Source organism: Penicillium solitum (genome assembly GCF_028829755.1).
Source record: "Penicillium solitum strain IBT 25940 chromosome Unknown utg000001l_segment0_segment0, whole genome shotgun sequence".
In the NCBI taxonomy this organism is placed as follows: Eukaryota; Fungi; Ascomycota; class Eurotiomycetes; order Eurotiales; family Aspergillaceae; genus Penicillium; species Penicillium solitum.
This window is the reverse complement of record NW_027072121.1, coordinates 8844756-8866345: the sequence shown is the minus strand read 5'-3', so window position 1 is coordinate 8866345 and position 21590 is coordinate 8844756. Positions and strand designations below refer to the sequence as shown.

At 47.0% G+C, this 21590-nt stretch overlaps 6 protein-coding genes across 6 annotated transcripts; 3 read left to right on the top strand and 3 right to left on the bottom strand.

The window, feature by feature from the left end:
- Window positions 1-215: 215 nt before the first annotated feature.
- Window positions 216-1982, bottom strand: N7455_003429 (GTP-binding protein Obg; the record flags this gene model as incomplete). The annotated part of the gene is made up of 1 exon (XM_040961443.2): window positions 216-1982. The coding sequence occupies one exon, from the start codon at window positions 1980-1982 to the stop codon at window positions 216-218; it is 1767 nt and encodes a 588-aa protein (XP_040808145.2).
- Window positions 1983-3018: 1036 nt separating this feature from the next.
- N7455_003428 (uncharacterized protein) lies at window positions 3019-3231 on the bottom strand (the record flags this gene model as incomplete). The annotated part of the gene is made up of 1 exon (XM_065604482.1): window positions 3019-3231. One exon carries the CDS (start codon window positions 3229-3231, stop codon window positions 3019-3021), a length of 213 nt encoding a protein of 70 aa, XP_065462973.1.
- Window positions 3232-3314: 83 nt separating this feature from the next.
- On the top strand, window positions 3315-3494 carry N7455_003427 (uncharacterized protein; the record flags this gene model as incomplete). The annotated part of the gene is made up of 1 exon (XM_065604481.1): window positions 3315-3494. The coding sequence occupies one exon, from the start codon at window positions 3315-3317 to the stop codon at window positions 3492-3494; it is 180 nt and encodes a 59-aa protein (XP_065462972.1).
- A 351-nt stretch (window positions 3495-3845) lies between these two features.
- On the bottom strand, window positions 3846-4538 carry N7455_003426 (actin-binding ADF family protein; the record flags this gene model as incomplete). Its single annotated transcript, XM_040961425.2, has 5 exons — window positions 3846-3980; window positions 4039-4087; window positions 4142-4393; window positions 4462-4472; window positions 4533-4538. 5 exons carry the CDS (start codon window positions 4536-4538, stop codon window positions 3846-3848), a joined length of 453 nt encoding a protein of 150 aa, XP_040808130.2.
- A 9281-nt stretch (window positions 4539-13819) lies between these two features.
- N7455_003425 (MFS transporter) lies at window positions 13820-15956 on the top strand. The gene is made up of 3 exons (XM_040961446.2): window positions 13820-13935; window positions 14070-14943; window positions 15039-15956. Exons 1-3 carry the CDS (start codon window positions 13839-13841, stop codon window positions 15853-15855), a joined length of 1788 nt encoding a protein of 595 aa, XP_040808143.2. The 5' UTR covers window positions 13820-13838; the 3' UTR covers window positions 15856-15956.
- A 1124-nt stretch (window positions 15957-17080) lies between these two features.
- Window positions 17081-20307, top strand: N7455_003424 (Zn(II)2Cys6 transcription factor; the record flags this gene model as incomplete). The annotated part of the gene is made up of 3 exons (XM_040961418.2): window positions 17081-19256; window positions 19313-19365; window positions 19426-20307. 3 exons carry the CDS (start codon window positions 17081-17083, stop codon window positions 20305-20307), a joined length of 3111 nt encoding a protein of 1036 aa, XP_040808141.2.
- Window positions 20308-21590: the final 1283 nt, after the last annotated feature.

Genomic DNA, 21590 nt, shown 5'->3' with positions numbered 1-21590 from the left:
TAAAATAAAATAGAAAATAAGAAAAAAAAACAATACGCCAGTTTTTCTACGCCATAGCATCTAATATGTTAGAGCTAGATTACTTAGATAGAGTAAAACCAATGCCAAACTTATGTGAGAGTTGTATAGATTGTAGGGGAAGATTGAAAGTATATTGATGTTTATTATATAGTACATTTTGTTCATGATCAAGGGAGTTTTCTAATATACATGCTTCATTCGAGAAGGTCCATCACCAACTTGGGAATTCGAGACACACCTTCGCCTCTTTTGGCACTGACCGGAACAACACACACCTTCTCCTTCCAAGCCCTTTCATGACCCGATGGGTGTTCAATCGAGCCATTCTGAACACCAGACAAGTACTCTTGCAGAGCTCGGAATTGGTCTTGTGTATTTTCCAGGTCAGCCTTGGTTGCCACAACAAACCAAGGCTTCAAATGCAGAGGTGTCATTGCCAGCGGGGGCAGGGAGCCGTCGGGGTTGGTATTCAATATCGGGGCAGGCTCTCGGTCCAGTGCCTGTCGCCGATGACCACCATCCGCATTTTCAGTGAATGGGTTCCATTCAATGATGTCGTCTTCCTCGGTAGAGTCAGGATCTGCATCGCGCATTCGCTCGTACTCTCCAAGTTCGTGCCACAGTTTCTGGAGTTCCTGTACAGGATCGGCGAGACTGAGATCAACCACAAAGGCCAGAATTCCGGCTCGGTCGATGTGTCGAAGGAACCCGAGACCAAGTCCCCGGTCGAGATGTGCGCCTTCAACCAGACCCGGAATGTCCGCAATAGTAAAGTGTGTGCGACGGACCTTCGACTCAACAAGAGGGCGACCCTTCATGTCGTCGGTGATGACAGTGCCAATACTAGGAGAAAGTGTAGTGAACTCCCAGTTTCCAATGCGGGTCCGACTGTTGGTCAAAGAGCGCAGAAGCGTACTCTTGCCGGCGTTCGGTTTCCCAACCAACCCGACATCTGCAAGAAGCTTAAGCTCGAAGTCGAGCTCTAGCATCATTCCACCTTCACCTCGGCTTGCGAATTTTGGCCGTCCCATCACGCGTGTAGAGAAATGCGGGTTCCCCAGTCCGCCAATACCACCGGCAGCCAGAAGCATGGGTTTATCCATGGGTTTTGAAAGGTCCAGCCAGATCGGTGACTTGGGCTCCATGGCTGCTATATTCTGTCGTCGCGGGTATGATTTCGGGAACTGCACCATAAGGAAATCAGATGGCTTTGCGGCGGGGTGTAGCACCCAGCGCTCGTGCTGGATAGGATTGAACTCCGCTTCTTCTGTTTCTTCAAATCCTTCTTCGCCTTCAACTTCGGGATCATCTGGATCCCGCCAAACCTCTTTCTCCTCTTTAGCAAAATCTTTCTCCTCTTTAGCAAGATATGACGCTTCCTCTGCCGCCTTGATGCGGGCCCACTCCACCTCGACCGGGTCATAACGGCTCACCTCTCGCACCACGGTGCCGACAGGTACCTGAAGGAGGACGTCATCGCCACGTTTTCCACCCTTGCTTTTGCCCTGTCCATTTCGGCCCCTGCTAGCTCTGATAATGCCTCTGCGAGCGAGCTTATGCAGACTAGTCAAGCCCTCGACGGTCTGGATATAGATACCACCTCCACTGCCACCATCGCCGCCGTTCGGGGGTCCCTCTTCAACGTATTTCTCGCGCAGGTAGGCGACACAGCCATGCCCACCAGATCCAGCATGTATCTTCACCCGGCATTTATCTTGGAAAATGAACCGTGAATAATCCTCCGGGGAAGGGTCCAAATGCGACAGGTCTGGTGTTACTTCGTCAGGTACGGCGTTTTTGCTGGGCTGAGGTGGTGTTTCAGGGCCAGAATTGGTGCTCTGAAATCGGCTTCGTGCGATGCATGGTTTTTGGAGGTCTTGTAGGAATAATCGGTTGCAACGGGCTCGTCTTGGGAGGAATGGTCGTACGGGAAGGGAAAAATAGACTCGTGGATGCGCCATGATGTGTGATTGGTGGCTATCTCTCGCTCATTCTGCAAATGCAGCTGGTTCAACTTTTGAAATAGTCCGGTTAGGATTGAATCTCCATAGGGCGCAGTTATACCGTTCTTCAGTAGGTTGTCGACAGACTGAGTTATGACTTCAGCGGATTTCTCGAGGTCCTGATAAGATCACATGATGATAAGCCATTTATAGTATCCCCACTGAGTACAAAATATTTGCCTATAGTACATCTCTATTAAATGTCTCCATTTTTGCCCCTCGCCTTTCTTAATCCAACATATGTCCCATTTTACATCAAAGGTTATACATAGAAAATTCTCTTGCACAAGGTGCGCTTCTTATCGCGTTCGCATACATGTAAAAAGACGGTTAAAAGGCAATACCTCTAAAAGGAATATCTAAAAGGAATATCTAAAAGGAATATCTAAAAGGAATATCTAAAAGGAATATCAAAAAAATAACAATCAAAACGACATGACAAGGTTGCATAACTGGCCCGGTCGAGAATTGTATCCATAGATAGGATATGTAAGTGTCATGCAGCACAAACCTGGCTTGATATTCCGGAGGACTCGCCGAGGACAAACAAGTTGATCAAGGCAATGCACAACCCTGCATCTTACCGTTTGCTCATTCACCGGATCCCTACATTGGAATATTAAATATGTGAGCCGTTGGGTTTCCACATCTGATCCATGGGGTCACAACAGCTACCCGTGTTGCATCTGCATGTTGCCACTGTGACTCCCCGATGCCGCGACGAAGTGACCAATGAACATACGCGGACTCTACTTGAGTGGACTAGCTCATTTCAATCTGGTCTGATTGCGACTCGACTCTTTGTCTAGCTTTTACCAATTTGTTGTTGAGTCGCTGACATGCAGAAAGGAGAGAGAAAAACGGTGTGCTGCCTTTGTTTGGTTTAATACGGTATTGTTGTTTGGTTTTTCGACCTGCTGAGCCTTGAACACCATTTTCTTGGATTTTGATGCTACATGTGTATACATGTAGTACAAGGCCGTAAAGAGCAATATCAAAACGGGCAGCATAAGTCGGTGAAGACCTCGAAAATCATCAATATGCATGCGCGGATAACTAGCATAACTATTACTTGGGGACTGGTCGCAGCATCCAGGTCAACAGCAGTTCCACCAGCAATGTGCAGAGTTTTTCCAACAGCACTAATACGGTCGTCAAGATCAACATGCTCGACGGCCAGCACATCGTCTACCAACCTCGTGTTCATCTCGTCTATATGAAAATCGATCACGAGATTTTCAAGACCAAACCTACTTCGGCGAGAGGGATACTGAGTGATTCACGTTATACATGACCTACACTGTTGTTCAGGCGGACGTCAATTGCATCAAGGTACAGCAGAACCAAGAGAAACTAGACACGACATTCAATGCCCTCGCGCAAGACAATCTCGACAAGCCCCAACAGAGCTTGCAGGGATTCTCGAAGGAGCGTGGTATTTCTCAGGAAACTGTGAGCGATCACTTCTAAGCCACAAATTACTGTCGTCTCTGAATGCATCTCGGGTTTTTGTGTCTCTTTTATAGTCGAAAGTTGCCGGCGATCAGTTGATTGATGAATTCTGTCTTTACCAAAAAGCAAATGAAAGCAAGTAACGCACTAGTCTGAAGGAACTATTGTTTACCCTTGAATTTTATGGCTACAAACGTACCCCATTTCAAAAAGTGACAGAACCAAGACGCATTCCAACGTAATTTTGTCCATAGTATGATCCCAAGCCGGTTGTAGTTACATGGAGTTTAGAACTACCAAAGAGGAATCGTCTTATCAATGGATTTCGTATTAGGCAACCGACAAACAAACAACTATCATCATGATAACTTAGGCTTTGCCATCACTGGCCTCCTTCAGAACAGTCTTCCATTCAAGCTCGTCGGGGTCATCTGCATGAATCGATGCTTTGGTATCGAGGAATCTCCGCAATTGTTCTTTCGTACTAGCATAAATCATTCGAACCTAGAATCATAAGATTGGCAAGAATCCCAAAGAAAGGGATCATCAAATGGCGACATACCTTGGTTGAGGTTTCTCTGGGAACCCAGGTGATGAAGACGATTTTGCTTCTATGGCGTGTCAGATATTAACCCAAAGCCGGGGTCCAATAATGATGATCTTACCTTTTCCCCTCTAATCCAAGGTCATATTGAACATCATAGACCGCATAGCGAGGGGCAGGATTCCCTTCGTTGTCAACTGTGGAGACTAGCTTTTGGCGAAAGACCTCGTAGTCTTGCTCAGGCGAACTCTCCTCTACAACAACGGTATTGTAGTCATCCGTAATTTTGTAAATGATGAACCTGGGCTTCTTTGAACTCTTTTGGGTCCTAAGTTCCCTAAAGACAGTGATGCAGTCATCTGCAATGGAGACCCTATATCATATCATGGCTTAGCAATTGTATCCTTTCAAACCTTGATAGATTTGAAGTCATATCCATACCCCGATGGAAGCTAAATAAACATATATGGGTTAGAAAATTGGAGGTCAATTGCTTGTACAGGGCCACGAACCGACATGTTTCAAGCTGAAGCAGAATTGATATATTCACTGAAGATGGTCATCAAGAGACTTGGTGGGTAGGATTGAGCTCAGTTTAAAGCACCGTGTTAAGTTGCTGCCTTTTAAGGCATAAGTATACAAGGATAAGGCCGCGTGTCCGAGATTCATTTTCCACTAGTCTTCATATTTCAAGGTAAAATATGGATGGCTGACCTTCGATATAGGCTGCAGGAAAATTTGTATGACTCTGATCATCGAAACAATAGAATGGTGTGCTCGAGTGGACGGGCTTTTGGGCCTGCGGGGAAAGATGCCTGCCTAGCATTGTAGCTACCCAGGTATATATATAGATGATACAAAACAAGTTGCCGTCAGCACTTCCTTTTCTCTCATTCCTGTCTTTTAATTAGGCTGAATATCCACACAATGGTCGATTTTTCAAACCTTGAGCAGATGACACCGCTAAAGCTGCTTATGCTAAAGGTCTACGTCTCGGCGCGTTGGCCATTTTCAACTCCGGAATTGACCGTCAATCACCCATGATATCCAACATGGCCTAGACAGGGTTTCAGCGCAGGTACTCTGAATATCCGGTCGCGTGTTTCCAACATGACCGGGTCGGGACAGCCGACCCTTTCTCGAGATGCGTTGGAATGATAACACTCTTCTCTGTGTGCACTAGCCCGGTCTATGATCACTCGTGCTAGATTCCAGATTCTTATGCGAATCCTTGGACTCAATGTAAGAATAAAGTCTACCCACGATCCAGCGAAATTTCTTGCTAGAATATGCGAAGCCATCACCGAATCCCACTCAACGGCTTGAATCAACCCGCGTCATATCGCCGAAGTCTATCATCTTGTGGATGGCTACAAGCCTATATTCGTTGACCGGGATCCATTTGGCTCGACTGATTTCACAATCACCAGCTGGGCGGATCTAGACTTCTACGGAATTGATTTCGGTGCGAGGCTGGGGAGGCCGGAGTTTGTGAGAATTCCCTATATGGAGGCGAGCGGCGTTGGTCTTGTTCTTCCGCGGAAAAGATCAGTGCATGGGGGCAGGAGGTACTTGAAGTCAGGATCATGCTGCACAGGGACGATATGGATATTCTGGATCAAGTCTGGTATTTGCGATAATCCAAGAATTATCTCAAATCCAACTAGCATCTGAGCACCAAACAACCAAACAATAAATGACATAACCCTTATCATTCTCGGCCTACAACCCCCAGGAATGATTTCAGGGACATCATCTTTTGTTGGCTTTTTTTTTCGTGATTTAAGGCGGTGTGTCATATTTATAAGTATTCGTTTTCGCCCTAGAAGTCATGTTTGAATGTGTCTGCCTGTTAACATCTGTTACGATCACGATTGCATTTATCTATTTGAATTTAATTTCATTATAGAAACGGGAGATACATGGAATTGCATATCTTTATGCGCAATCCCAGTAAATGACAGTAGTAATCGAATGTAGGAAGTAAGTACGACACAGTTAGAGACCACGGCAATGATAGGAATCCGAGCTTACGAGAGGGATGATTTGGAATTTGAGATTTGGAATTGAAGCCAGTCCAGCGCAACTGGATAAGATTAAATCTTCGCGGTATTAACTAATGGCATATACGGAGCAAGGTGTGTAGTGGATGTATCATCCAGGACGGCATTATGGGGGTTGATTGGCCTGTTGGCCCTAGCTCTCATGTCCAATCCATCACAGGCAGGAATCTGTGATCCGCTGTCACATCTAGGACGTACACGCCAGGAAGGCGATCACATCTTGGCTCCGGGCGGCAAGCAAAAGTACTAGATAGGTGAAGTCTGCTGTACTTTTGCTAGGAGGTTTAGTACTCGAAGGTTATGCGGGTCTCATATGGAGTACTTCGTACCTGGACTCTATCTGGAGATGATGATCAGTGGCGAAACTTTAGAGTTCGTCCGCAATTCAGTAAACTTTCCGGATGGTAGGTGTTCATGCATACAGTCTGGCTGTTGGGACTAAGGCTTGATATCGTATTGGATGATTTATGGAATTGACTTTTAGTAGGCACTCTGCCTATTAATTAATAATATGTATCCATACGGGGTACATATCAAGGGTTATATATGGAGAAATTGCTCTATAGGCTTAACGCCCTCTGGATATCATTCTGCGGTTTACGTGGGCCGATTATTTGTATAATATCTGTCCGAAGTTATATCGTCTTTATTGAAGCAATTGAACATTCGAAGCATCGAATTCCCAGCTTGTCGTCAACAAAGAAGGCCGTAAAAGCGGCCAACTAATTTTTGGTTTGGCTACTCGCAAAATAATGGGTATGGAGTTTATATCAAACAGGAGTTGTGGCTTAAAGTCTAGGTGCAATAAACACTTTTAGCACTTGGTTTTATCTAAACAGGAGTATTGATTTAAGTAAAAGTCCAGTTAAGGACGAGAAGATGTTTAGTCATTGGGTGGCTTCGAGGGTTATCAATGTGTTGAAGGTGCGAGGTTCACCTGGGTGTAATCTCCAAATACAAGATATGTTGTAGAACATAACAAGTGTTGGATAGTCGACGAATCATTAGGCAAAAAACCTTGACATCTCCGAATGATATCACTGAACTTCAATTTTTAGTTAGATCCATACCACCGCAGAATCCACTGCAAGAGGTAAGACTACACGTGACTGCTAAACCAGCATTCTTCGGTGTCTAGACCGCTGCAGGGGGATCAATCTGGATCACATCAGAGAGTTCAAAGTAGGTATGAAGTACGGAGTACATGAAGTAAGATGACAAAGTACGTAGCAATTGTACGTATCCAGCTGAGAGACCAAAAGTCCGCGGAACTCGGCTGCCCCGGTACCTTGCGGGGGGCAAAATAAATTAATAATAAAAAAAACCCAAAAAAAAGCCCCATCGGAAACAAAGAAAAACGGAATAAAGGATTCAAAGGAACAAGAATGTTCACATGATCACAAGTAGAATCGATAGTGTGAAAATCCTTGCGAAAGACGAGATGTGATTCGTGTCCACTCTCGGAACTTTTGTATTGTACCCGTCACCGCGGCACCGGATCCCTACCTTCCGCTTGCCACAGGTGGGGATAAGGGCGATCGTTCCTGTTGGTCGCAGAAATAGAAAAGATAAACCAGATCGAACTGTAAAATGGGTACTCTGTATAATACCACACATTCTTTACCTTAGCCCCTCTTTGGGAGAAATTTCGGGAGACACTAATGTACTCCATATATCCTTAACTTAGTACCGTGGAACTGGACTTGTAATTCCGTGGTTTGTCTAGCGGGGACCCCGAGAAAAAGGACAATTTAGAGATTTCATTGGTCCGCGGACATCCCGTTCAGCTGCCGGACCAGCGCCAGATTTCAGCTTTTCTCGGGACACACAACTATGGAGTAAAAGAGACATGCAAGGCGGCTAGCCTCTAGAGCCAGCTGGGTCCGGATGTTGACTGTCAAAATTTGTACATCGTATGCATTATGCATGAGTACTTTGCTTCGGATACGCTTTGCCGATTCTACAAAAGTACACCTGTCACTTACTCCATTCCATGCAAGCTCCAAGTAGTCTCAAAAACAACCTTTAGAATTTCAATCTTCCCCAATCTTTCGGGATCTAATACAAAGCCATAGAATCTAGATCGGTAATTGTAAATGTGGCGCTTTCATAATATCGAATGATGATCAGTCCAAACAATAAGATTGAACATTCAGCTATCCATGGATGTACAATGTAGTCCGTCGTATGTTGTCTGTATGCACTCTCCAGCACTGCTAGGTAAGGTCTCACCAGTGTCTAGAATCAAGGGTAGCAAAAGTATGACATGGTCTGACATGGATAGTATGATTTCCATCAACGATTTCCAAAAAGAGACAGGCAAATTCATCATGTAACCGATCGCGAGCACATTTAACGCAAGCTTCCAGATCGGAAGCAAAGGGAGGAATGAATTGTATTGACGCTCGGCATAGAAATTAACCTCAAACTTTGTTGTTTCGATCGATCGGGGGAATTGCAGTGAAGCTACGAGGTTCCCGTCCAAAGCATATCCACACTCCGTACGGAGTACTCTGTACACATTGCAAGGACGGCACGACCGGTGGCGCATTTTGAGATAGCAACAAATGAAGCCTGATTCTGATTAAAATTAGGAAAAGAAACCTGCATTTATCCGAATCAAGCGGGATCGCGATTGTAATGGGCCTGAAAAAAATGGAATCAGAGTGATCTGCAATGTACATCACCTACATTGATGTATGTATGTACAATTTTTGTACTCCGTACAACCATCGAGAGGGGCAAGTTCGTTTGAACCCTTGTTTTCGTCCCAATTTAATGTGTATGCCCCTTTTTCCTTGTTCCAATTGATTTCGATGTCATCGAAGATCTAGATTTTGAGTGACGGAATTCGGCCCCCGGGAGTCACCCCGAAAGTTGATACATCACACAACTGAATTTTCTTCCCGTCAACTATCACGGCACAGAAAGGGAGGCCGCACCAAAAAAAAGTCTAAGCACCTCCAGTCTCTGGGGCAATTTTGCCCGAGCTCTCTGCCCAATTTAGAATTTAGATAGGTCCAAAATAAAGCTTTCCGATATGCCAGGAATCATTTTCCGCTTGACTTGGAATCATTTTCGTCCTTTTGATTGCTGAGGGGCAATCGGCGCCACGCTTCAGCGATTCGGGATCTTGCGACTGTCAGAACCCGACAATATGGTGCGGCTGCGGTTCTGTGTGGATCATGGACCTTTGTGTCTGGATTGGGATGGGTTAGCGTTGTCTGCAAAATAAATAAAAATTAATAACAATCGACTGGTCTATTATTCGAAAACGCGGCTGTATCCTTAGGGGTATCGTATCTTGCCAAGTTAGTCAGGTTCATGGTAGTCGGATCTGTGGGCCGACAAGCCCCTTTGATCATCGGTGGTACTGTGGCGATTTTGAGAGCGGGAGTGTAGGATCTGGGCGTTGTGGCTACGCAATAGACGAGGCAGAGACAGTCTGCTATGGAACCTGAACCCGCCCCCTTGCTATTAGTCTCGATCGGGAAGTGTTGAGGCGTATTATTCCGACGTGATGCAATATCTTGCTCACTTTGGAATGAAGGAAATATCAAGGGCATCGTAAGGAATGTGGTAGAAGTTGGTATATGATCGCACGTGAAATTAAGCACGAATCAAGCTGATCGAACTATATTATACCCAACGCTGTGACCAAGCAGGGCACGGTGCGATCTCCCGAGGTCGGAAGATCTAGCGAAACCTATCTAGGGCGTTATCAAGGGCATCATCACGAATAAGTCGGTGTCATGAAGCATGTCATGAAGCATGACTTCCAACTGTACGGCGTTTGTTGACTTGTAACGCGCTTCACCGTCTTTTGCGACGCTCTTTGATTTTGGGCAATAATAACCGCGGAGGTCTGGATATCGATATGGGCTACATGCACAATGGCGGTCCAAATCGCAATGGCCATCGAAAATCCTCGACGATCATAGTCGGACAGCTTACCGGCGGTGCAGACGCAAATGACGGGGCTGTGAGAACAATACCCATATGTAGGGCTTGCAGTCTACCGAGTCACTCACGGGATGCCAGGGACGAGTACCCGAGGGAGAATTTGAGGCGAGACGTCAAAGGATCTTCTGCAGCAGATAATGAGCATGAATGCAGCCAAGAGACACACCGCTTGACACCGGTTATTATCAGACCAAGGTTGGTGGTGCAGACAGGGTCACGCTCCTGTTGTATATTTCCCCTCCTCTCTTTCCAAATTGGCGAGAACCGGAAGAATAAGTGAGCAAGGGTTCTCTCTACCCCACCATACATGGATGATTCGGTTGGCTGCAGGGTAGAAAAATGGAAGCTCACTCACATGATCTCCGTCCCGATTTGAATCGCAATATGTATGAAACAAAGAGAAAAGTAACCTATAATTTCCGGCCGTTGGGTCGCAATCCTTCTTCCGAACAGTCCGAATGGATATCAAGGTAGACACGACTGTCGCTGACGGAGCTACGGCAGTGCACAGTCGCGTGATGCATGGCATGGAGAGATGACGGGCTTTGTTTCCTGAACAACAGTCACCGCTACATCCGCGTCAAAACACGTCGGGCTCTTTCACTGTTGGGTTGCGACTCGCGTATCGGACATCTCAACGATTATCATTGTTCAAGCGCTCCCACCTCCCTTGTAACCAATGGTCTCCCTCGATAGGAATGCATGCATTGCGATCGACGTATTTAGGTATTTCATGCATAGAAGGATTTGTCAAATACTCTGTCCGACCCTAGGAGCTTGTATTTTGCACATTGTCAGCTGGGCACGGTCTGCTATCTAATCGAGTAACATTTATTTATTTACTGTTCAAGAGCCGAAAGTAACATCATGATCTGGCATCTTGTATGACTGGTTGTAAAAACAAAAAGTCAAGGGGAATTTTGCAGGTTGCAGGAGCCCCAGTCGTGTTTACAATGTCTTGCTCACACCGTTCCTTGACTTTCCTCCTTTGGCATATCCTAGTTACCAGGTGCACCCCTGAGAGGCTCAAGCCGCCAACCCATACTTTATAGTATGACGTTTTCTTTATGGTTTGTTTTTGTTTTTGTTTTTTGTTTTTTTCTCTTATGACTTCTCACCGGCTTTTTACCCACTCCCTCGCGTGGCCCCAGACAACTTTTCTGTCGTACAGGAGAATAAACCTAGCGCATCTCTTTTTTTTTTTCTCCTACGGAGTACTCCGTATATATAAGGTACATACAGAGTACATATGTAGACATTGTGTCGAATACAAATAATGGTTCCACTTATTCCCAGCCCCTTGGGTCTCATGCAGTCCCTTCTTGTTGGGTCGGCACTTTACCGACTTTTGGATAAATTCCACTTGTCTTGTAAAGATCAAAAGTCAAAAAAAAAAAGTACATATGGAGTATAGAATACTCCGTACAGAGAGCAAGAATATATGTACGGCGTAGTTCGAGCGGAATTGCGGTTCAGCTATCCACTTAACTTCGCCACAATGGCTGGTGTCTTCTAGGACAGTTATAAAGGGGGGGGGGGGGGGGGCGGCATTGTTTTCCCCTGTCGCCGATCGACGCCTAACGGCCAATAGATGGGGCTCGGGGGTGTCGGTGAATTTTTGACAAGCTCAGCTGATTCTCCGAAGTCTTCTCGAAGGTCTCAAAAATTGAAAAAAAAAATCCACATCATAGTGCCTAGAGAGTATATTTTACTAGTACGGTGTGTATTCTACCTTGACAGGGTGGTCGGATCGCCGACGGTTTCAATAGCTTCTCTTTCTATACTGGTTCAACTCCATCGGCTCCATCTGTACTCCGTACTTCGTACCGGGATGGCGGGATTCAAGAGAAACATTTTGAATTTTGGGTTCTAGGGGACTTGAAAACGGTTTTTGTGACATTCAACAATGAGACAATAGACGGGATGGCGCTCAATATTACCTAGGGTTTCCCTTTGAGACGGTGCATCGTACACCGCATCTTGTTCCAGTTGTATATCCTAAACATGGTTCACCTATATTTCGACCCAATCAGCTGGTTCCCAACCTATTAGAAAAGTACGGATTCTCCTGATCATCCCGGCCATCTGGGAAGAGTGGATAACCTGTGAGGTTTCCTTTTTCGATAAGTGGAGAGTATGACGATATGATGTTTGGTCTTGGTTACAGAGTACGAAGTACACCGTTGTAGAGACGGAAAAGGAGAAGGAATAATTTTTAAAATTAAATTTAAAACAATTTTAATTACCTCTTCAATCTGACCTTTTTTTGGTCTCCATATACGAAGTACGGAGTAGGTTCATACTAGTATATAGGTCTCGGGGAGGCGCAGAGATACCGCGGAGCTATAAGGCGAGATCTATCATCTCACTAATTTGCACTAAAACCACAACTCTGGGAACAAAAAAAAAAATCGATCTTCCTTGCCTTACGCCATACGGCTGAAGTATCATTTAGCGCCTCCTCCTAGGAGACTAAGGATAGGCCTAATGCCGTTCCCCGGGGGCCCGGTGCTTAGGACCGTGGGTCTCGAGGAAATCATTTTGGTATCAGTCTCTTTTTTCTTTTTTCTTTTTTCACTTTTCTAATTCTTTTTCTTGTTGGATCTGGGGGATGGATCTGTCGAATCAAAGATGGTACTTAAACTTTCTTTTTTAATTAGGTATTTATTATATTTCTGTGCTAGTGTTACAATTCAAAATCCGATCTGATTGATCCCCATTACTTTGTAGAATATGTCCTTTTTTTTCTTCCTATAATATTTCCCATGTTTCCTATTTCCTATTTTCTATTTCCTATTTCCCTCTTAGGATTCCGGGACAATATGTTCCCCGAGTTAAAAGGTAAATTCAAATAAAATACGTCAAATATGTCAAATACATTCAAATATATCCAAAAAGGATGACGATGTACCGAGTTCTTCCCATTGGTTCCACCCCCTTTCCTTGCCTCCGGGGGGATTCTTCCGCTTCCCCCTACTCTTCTTAACGGAAATGTCAGGTTTCTACCTCAGATCCACATAGAATAAAGGGTTTTATTTTTATTAATTTGAAAAAGAAAAAATAGGAAAATAAACAAAATTAAAATTAAAATAATAATAATACCTAATATAATATAATATAATTACAATTACAATAATAAAGAAAATCCGACCCACTTCGTTCGTCTTTATCCTGATCCAATGTTTGCCAACTGCATCCTGTACAGCTGTAACCGAAATGTTTAGTTGTGATGCTGAACGGTTGACGTTTTAGTTCTTTGGCGCCTGATCATTTCTATAGACCTATCCACTGTCAAACTTCTTATTATAATAGCTTCCCCTTTCCCATGGTTTTTCTTCTTTCTTTTCCTTGGACTTCCTTCTATCTACTCTGGACCATCTTTACTCTTGGGTTTTATAGATCCTTTCCTTCTTCAGAACCTCTGATCCTCTTCTATAAACTCTCCGGACTCCCTTGCAGGTGTCTCATACGCAATCTTCCACCCTACCTTATCGGATCTTGATAGACATTTTCAACCGCAGGGGGAGCAATGCTGAAGCCCTAAAACCAAAAGACGCTGCTCCTTGCTCCAATTACACTATTACATTCTCTCCCTTTTACACAGGACTCTGGGGAAATTAAGGAAACAAAAGCACCTTTTATCTGGTACTTTGTTCCTGCTTTTATTTTTTTTTCTTCTTGAGCTATACAATCTAAAAGGGAAGCGGGGTGTCTTGAAGCCTCTCTGTGAAATCCCCTTTTTGTCTGCTTTCAGCTTTTCTCGACCTTCGACCTTGCTCTCTCAACTTCACAATGTTTCAACGACCAGCCTGTTTACAGGGCCGGCGCTCCCGCAATGGCTCTGGTGATGACTTCTCGACATTCCCAATTCGGCAACTATTCGTGTTAGGTAAGTTGTGGTACTTTTGTTCTACGAACTATGAAAAAATCCCCCCAAGAAAAGATATGGTAGCCGCAAAATGCGCCGCAAACCAGGTCTATACAACCTATGGGTGATCTTAATTGCTGACGAATGTGATGCAGCACTCGTCCGAATCTGTGAACCAATTGCTTTCATGTCAATTTTCCCATACGTGTATCACATGGTCGAATCATTCCATGTGACGGATAACGACCGCCAAATCGCTCTGTACGCCGGAATGATCACCTCCTCATTCACCTTTGCTGAATTTTCCGCGGGCATGTTCTGGGGCCGTATGAGTGACCGGATTGGACGTAAGCCAGTTCTCATCATGGGCCTGGTGGGCACGGCCATCAGCATGGTGGTATTCGGATTTGCGCCCAACCTGGCCACGGCGATGATTGCGCGCGCGCTGGGCGGCATGTTGAACGGCAATATCGGGGTCCTTCAGACGACAGTTGCGGAGATCGTCACGAAGAAAGAGCATCAGCCACGAGCTTATTCGATTATGCCTTTCGTGTGGTGTCTGGGATCGATCATTGGACCGGCTATGGGCGGCGCTTTGGCCCAGCCCTGCGACAACTACCCGGCCCTCTTCGCGCGCAGCACGCTGTGGGATAAATTCCCGTTCCTGCTGCCCAACCTCGTCTGCATCACCGTGCTGGTTTGCGGCATCGTGGTCGGTTTCCTGTTTTTGGAGGAGACGCACCCGGAGAAGAAGCACCGTCGTGATCCCGGTCTTGAACTCGGCCACTGGTTGGTCAACCTGTGCTGGGGCTCGCGCGTGCAGCTTCCCGATCATTCCGACGTGGACGTCAAGGAAAAGTACTTTGATGCACCGCCTGGATACGAAACTGCCGAATCATCACCTTGCCTGCGTCCCGTTGATGACAGCGCCTCGGCCGATTGCGACTTGGAGGGGCAGAAGGGCCCCGCGCCCAAGGCTTTTACCCGACAAGTCATCCTCGCTATCGTTGCTTACGGCATTCTTGCATAGTGAGTTGGCTCTCCTTTTCCCCGCTCTTCAACGCCACACCCTTCTACCCGAATACAAATTAAACAATTTACTGACATGCATTGCCCTCTTCCAGCCACAGTGTCTCCTTTGATCAGCTGATGCCAGTTTTGCTGAGCACACCGAGATCCGATGACGAGGTAGTGCTACCCCTCAAGTTTACCGGCGGCCTGGGAATGGCCACGAAGACCATCGGGTTTATGCTCGCTGTGCAAGGCGTGTACTCCATGATCGCCCAACTGTGGTTGTTCCCATTTGTCGTCAAGCACTTTGGTACTCTGCGCACCTTCCGCTTTGTTTTGCTTGTATGGCCCCCTCTCTACTTGGCTGTACCCTACCTCGTCCTTCTTCCGGCCAAGCTCCAAACGCTCGCTGTCTATGTGTCCTTGATCAGCAAGATCACATTCCATGTCATCGCTTTCCCGGCCACCGCCATCCTTTTGGCCAATGCCGCCCCGTCCTCCAAAGTGCTGGGATCTATCAACGGCGTTGCTGCCTCTACTGCCAGTCTCAGCCGTGCCTTTGGTCCGACCATCACTGGTCTTCTCCACTCCAAGGGTCTCAATAGTGGATACTCAGTGCTGGCCTGGTGGGCCTGCGGTCTTGTCTGCCTAATCGGCGCCATCCAAAGTTTCTGGATGGAGGAATCCCCGGAGCCTGAGCGCTTCAAAATCCGTCAGCCTGAGGTCAGTGAGGCTGAGATGAAGCGTGAAGCCCTATCGGACTTTGGCAACCAGGATCAGGTCTCTGACGAGTTGCCAGAGGAAGAGCAGCGGTTGCTTTCCTTGCGCTCTAGTGTCGACCATGACTTTGATGTTTCGCAACTCAACCTGAACACCGTCGACAACTTCCCCAAGACCCAAAGCGATGTCACCCACGATACCAATGTCTAAAACTGTGAAGCTTGCCTTTTCTTTTTTGCAGCATCACCTTTTATTTTCTCTCCATCCTTCTGGAAAGGCATCTTCATTTCAGCGCCGAGGCGCAGCGCGATTTCTTTCTTTTTTTTCGTTTTCATCTTTTCCCGTCATCATGATACCTCATTTTGCTATTTCATTCTCATAACTTTCGTTTGAGACCGGGAAACGGCGCAATTATAGATGGTTGCATTGCATATGCAGAAGCATAAAATTTGGGTCTCTTCTTTTCTTTCTTATTATCTTGGAGCATCAACAGGTTATATTATGACTATACTCATGTGCATCTGGGAGGCTATTGTGTTTTTTTTTGGTTCTCGCTTTTGATCTGAGTTCTCTCGAAGATCTTTGTCGGTTAGAGTATCTTGTTACAGACTTGCTCAACATTAACGGCCATCATCTTCTCTATCAACTTTGATCATCTCCTAAACTTGTAGCCTCGTAGCCTTGTAGTGTACTAGCTTGTTTCACTCCTCAGGCTCAGACATTTGGTTTCACTACAGGCCAACCACAAGTGTTTCCCGACGGTGTCCGGTTACAAGATTACTCCTTCATATTGGCAAGTTCATATGGGCAGGTGCATCTTCTATAAGTTTCCTCTTGTCTTCCTCTTGTTCTCCCCGTGTTATACACATGTCCAATGCCTTATTTCGTACATCTGACAGCGGGGAGTGGGGGAGGTCCACCAAGCCCCCTAGATGAAGCTATGTCGGATTCAAACTTCAAAGTTCCAGCAAAAGTCCTATCACAGTCCCATCGAAGTCCAGATGTCCCATTTATATCTATCGGCATGTCAAAGTCTGGGGAACCCGAGATCTCTTCCCGAGGGCAACCCAATTTCCTGACTCCACCAAAAACACTGGACTACATGCTTTCTTCTCTTCCTCATATTTTTACGGGTTTCGTCTATGGTCTTGGGTAGTAATTATTTTCTCGGAGAATATTCTAATTTTGGGGGTTTACAAGTTGCTCCCAGATCCCCGTTTCGGGCCAATCTCTTTGATTCGATTCGACACGATTGGCGCGAGAATCTCCAATCGCCGAAGAAAAACACTATCACCGACGAACATCAAAAGTACTTCGTGATCTTATCATGTTGATCTGGTCTGGGAAGTTAAACCGCAGTTCCCGACCGCATTCCCCGCAAAACTCCACCAAGAGATGATCGCAACTCTGCGGCTCTCGTCTCTCGGTTCTCACAATGCCTAACCCTCCCTCGCCGCCATCGCCAGTCTCTTCAGGCAAGAAGAGACCACATTCCTCCGACACTCCCCCAACGCAAACCGATCCCGCGACCAATACCGCTCCCAACCCTTCCACCGCGGCAGCTGTGCCCTCCGCCCATTCCACCGCCCCCGCCTCGTCCGCTTCCTCCTCATTCCGAAATGTCTCCGCCTGTAACCGTTGTCGACTGCGCAAGAACCGCTGCGACCAGCGCCTCCCGCGATGTCAATCCTGTGAGAAGGCCGGCGTGCGCTGTGTCGGATATGACCCCATTACAAAGCGGGAGATCCCCCGCAGTTACGTCTATTTCCTGGAGTCGCGCGTAGCACATCTCGAAAAACAATTAGCGGATAACAACATTGAATTTAAAAAGGTCGTCGCATTTGACGAGGAGGAGGCTATCAAGGTCGAGGCTGATGGCGACGCCGCGCAGGCTCGTTCCGGTTCTGACGGTCAGGCCGGGGAGGGGTCAGCGGCGGAGAAAGCAAGGTGGAAGAATAAGTCGAAAGAAGAAGCCGATCGACCGGACCGGAGAGGAGAAGGGCATAATCGCGACGCGGGCGATGACCCCGCTAACGAGGATAATTGGCGCCTGCATAATCTGGTTTCGAATATCGGCATGGTCTCTGTACAGGGTACTTCCGACCCACGATATCTGGGGTCGACATCGGGCATCTCGTTTGCTCGTGTTGTCTTCGCTGCAGTGAGGAGCTCACTGCCCGGTAATATGCCGGACCGTGCGGCGATTCGAACGAGCGATCGATTGCCTCAGAGTGCTGCTGGCACTGCTGGGGGAGGGGGCAGTATGCGCGATTCCTTCTTCGGGCTGCAAACAAGGCCCATGATGAAATGCGCGACTTTCCCTGACCATGAGCTAGCTGAACGGCTGGTCGATCTTTACTTTGAACATGCGAATCCTCAGATGCCAATTCTCCACCGGGGAGATTTCATGGAGCTGTTGGATAAGACTTATTTGCTAGAAGAGAAGAAGCGTTCTCCGCGCGCGCTTTATGTGCTTAATATCGTGTTTGCTATTGGTGCTGGAATCATCTTTGAAGATAAACCCCAAAGTTCGGATGATGAGAATCGCAGTAGTCATGACCGGTCCTCGTCTGGGACGAAGAGACCGAGACTCTCGAGCCATCAGTACCAGCCGGAGGAGTACCATGCCTCGGCAATCGTTCATTTGGAATCGTTCCTTGGCTCCTCCTCCAGCGAGGGCTTTGGTGGATTGGAAGAGCTGCAGGCAGTGCTCCTTCTAGCCAGCTTTGCCCTATTGCGACCAGTTGCACCGGGTCTCTGGTATATCGTCGGTGTGGCCACGCGCTTAGCCGTCGACCTTGGGCTCCATTACGAGGACGGAGCGGGCATTGACTCTGCAGCAAAAGATGGCAACCAAGCCCAGTCACGGATCGATGCTCGTGAACGTGGACGACGCGAATGGGTGCGTGATCTCCGTCGCCGGTTGTGGTGGTGCGTATACAGCTTTGATCGTCTTGTAGCCACATGTGTTGGGCGGCCATTCGGTATCAGTGATCAGGCTATCAGTACAGAGTTCCCGTCTATGATGGACGACCAATACATCACAAAGTCTGGTCTTTTGACACCACCAGACGGGGCCCCGACATATAAGCATGTCGCATTCCACTATTTCAAACTGCGTCTTCTTCAATCCGAGATCCACGATGTCCTCCAATACCAACAGACGCGCGCTGTGCGGAGGAGAGGTCCTGGTGCAGTTATTCTTCCTCACGCCGAGCTTTCCTCCCCTTTCCTTCAGGGCTTTGACTCGTTCCGCTCGTGGCGCTATGATGTGCATCGTCGATTGGTTGAGTGGCAAGAGACTGCCCCGACACGGCCGGAGACAGGCGTGAGATTTTCCATTGAGCTTCTTGAGTTGAATTACTGGCAAGGTATTATTTTGCTGTACCAGCAGAGCTTGACGGTTCCTGCTGAGTTGGCGGGAGAGCTTACTCCTGCGGATGACGTTTCTAGCCCGTCCTTTTCTAATCCCGATGACGGTGATGAGGAGGATCATGTCTATCTTAATGTTGCTGAGGCTGGTCAGAAGGTCATTCGTATCTATCGCCAATTGCATAGAGTACGCTTGGTGAATTATACCTATCTTGCTACGCATCACATTTTCATGGCTGGTATGCAGTTGTTTCTTTGCGCTTTCTTCGCCGCTTCGTTACTGACACTCTATCAGGAATCTCCTTCTTATATGCTATTTGGCATTCGCCTTTGGTTCGAAGTCGTCTAGTAGGTACCACCAGCCCTGGAATTTAGGGTTGTGCTTATTCTAACGTTCCCTTTTTCAAGACCCTCGATGAAGTCGACTTCACCGTTCTCGCCGCAACTTCTGTTCTGGGCGACCTGATGCACAAATGTCCACCGGCCGAAGCATGTCGGGACGCGTTCGAGCGCATGAGCAAAGCAACCGTCCAAATGTGTCTTTCAACGACCGGGTTCGGATCACAGGTAGACATGAGCCGTGTCCACACCACATCAAATACCGGCGGGTCACTCCACCCCGGCCGGCCGCGACAGCCTATGGACCAACGACATCGCGCAGGCCAAGGGCAACCCCGGCGAGCGACGCAGACACGCCAGTCCCGTCCCGTCCCGAAGTTCGATATGAATTTAGCTGATCTCTTTACCGATAATACCCCCTTGGCCGACCACCCTCGAGCCGAAAGCAGGGCAGGAGGGCCATCCTATCCTCAACCAGAATCGATACCCCCGAACTTCTCAGCAGACCAGTCTTCCCGGTCTTACGGACCACGCAATCCATCGATGGATTACTATCTCAAGTACGAGAATCCAAACTCCCCACAGCCGCACCCGCAGTTCTACTATTCGAACTCGCCGCAACAAAGTGGCTCTCCCAGTAGCAATGCTCACAATCATGGTTTGCTGCCTGCCGACAACGAAGCTGCGCAAGGGATGAGTCTTGATTTCTTGGATTTTGGTTCAGGCGATGCTGAAGGCCAAAGTAATATGGAAGGCGAAGCCAATCCTGATTATAATATGATGGCTGCGCCATCTCTGGGTCCCAACCTGGGCCAGAATGTTGGAATCGATCTTGGCTTTGGCATGGCTATGGACTTCCAACATGACTGGAGTGAGAATCCCAATTACGATCTTTTGGAGGGCTATTTCTTTGGTGGTTCTGGGGCTGGCGCACCTGGAGGGGATGTCTAGGATGTTTAGTGTTGTTTCTTTCGGTGGTTTTCTTTCTTTTTGTTCGATATCTTCTTTTACTTTTCTTTCATCGTCACTACCCTGTCTACGGGCGACTAAGTATACCACCGGTTCATAACTCTCTCATTGGTTAATATTGCCTGGCAGTAATTTAGATACACTCTTACTTTCCAAGTACTACTATGCTCAAAGGATAGTATACAGACATTTTACCTCATAGAAAGGTCTCTTGTATAGAATACGCTTTTTTTTACCGCCTTCATATACACCTAAAAAGACCGTCCAAAAGACCACTAAAAAGACATGATAAGGCCGTGTAAGCGGCCGACGATTCTTGTAGTATACAAATTGAAATTAGCATACAGGCTTCGAGAAGACGGTGATCTCTGCGATGAGGCAGTGTCCAATGAGAGAGTTATGTGACGGTGATCCCTATAGTCGTCCGTACTACCTACTGTCTCTTGCATGTTGCCTGGCCTTCGCAAGGGTTGTATGATTTGGCGTGTGATTATTCGTTTTTTTCCTTTGGATACCATCTATATACATATTTACCGATATACCAAGATCTGCAAGGAAAGGAAATAATTAATTCCAGGGTTAACAGTAGCATGAAGAATTGTATAGTATATGTTGTAATTACCTTGCATTGATATATATGTTGATTGCCTCGGGCAGCAACCGCATCAAAACAAACACTCTCCCGCCTTTAATTTATTTTTCTCAACCCAACACGATTCCATGCTCTCCACTCATTGATCGTGGCACTCACCGCACAAAAGACAACTCTGTAGCCCTGTTGGCTGCTTCACTCCGATCTGCGCTTGGACCCAACTGCCTGATCTCGACATCAGGTGCCCACTCCGATCTCCGATTTTCTATTCAAGTCACTTCTGCCTGCCCTCATCCCCCCGCTTCGCTCTCCCGTTTTCACTCAAAAACACCTCCAATCGCCGCAAACCCCAAGACCAAATTCCGACCTGTTTCCCCCAAAGCTCTGAGCGCTTTTAGAGTGGGCCCTGCGGCCAACCGAGACCGCGGAGCATACAAGGAGGCTCTGCCCTTTCTTTTTTTTCCCCCTCTGAACTGAACCCAGTCTTACAAGTTTTTGCAACTTTTGACGAGTGAGGCTTTGAGTTTGCTAGCATTGCAGGACATAGCATTTACTTTTGTTCTGCTTGCCTGGTCCTGTTCAAAAGGCCCTGCCTTCGTGCAACGTGCTTTTTACCTTACTCTTGGGCCGACGTTCTATGACTGGACATGCGTGGGACCGCCGATTATTTACT

Bases quoted from the DNA above. Each gene is read 5' to 3' on its own strand.
- N7455_003425 (XM_040961446.2), top strand. From the start codon at position 13,839: ATGTTTCAACGACCAGCCTGTTTACAGGGCCGGCGCTCCCGCAATGGC. The intron at 13,936-14,069 runs GTAAGTTGTGGT...AATGTGATGCAG, and splicing joins TCGGCAACTATTCGTGTTAG to CACTCGTCCGAATCTGTGAA. The intron at 14,944-15,038 runs GTGAGTTGGCTC...GCCCTCTTCCAG, and splicing joins GCTTACGGCATTCTTGCATA to CCACAGTGTCTCCTTTGATC.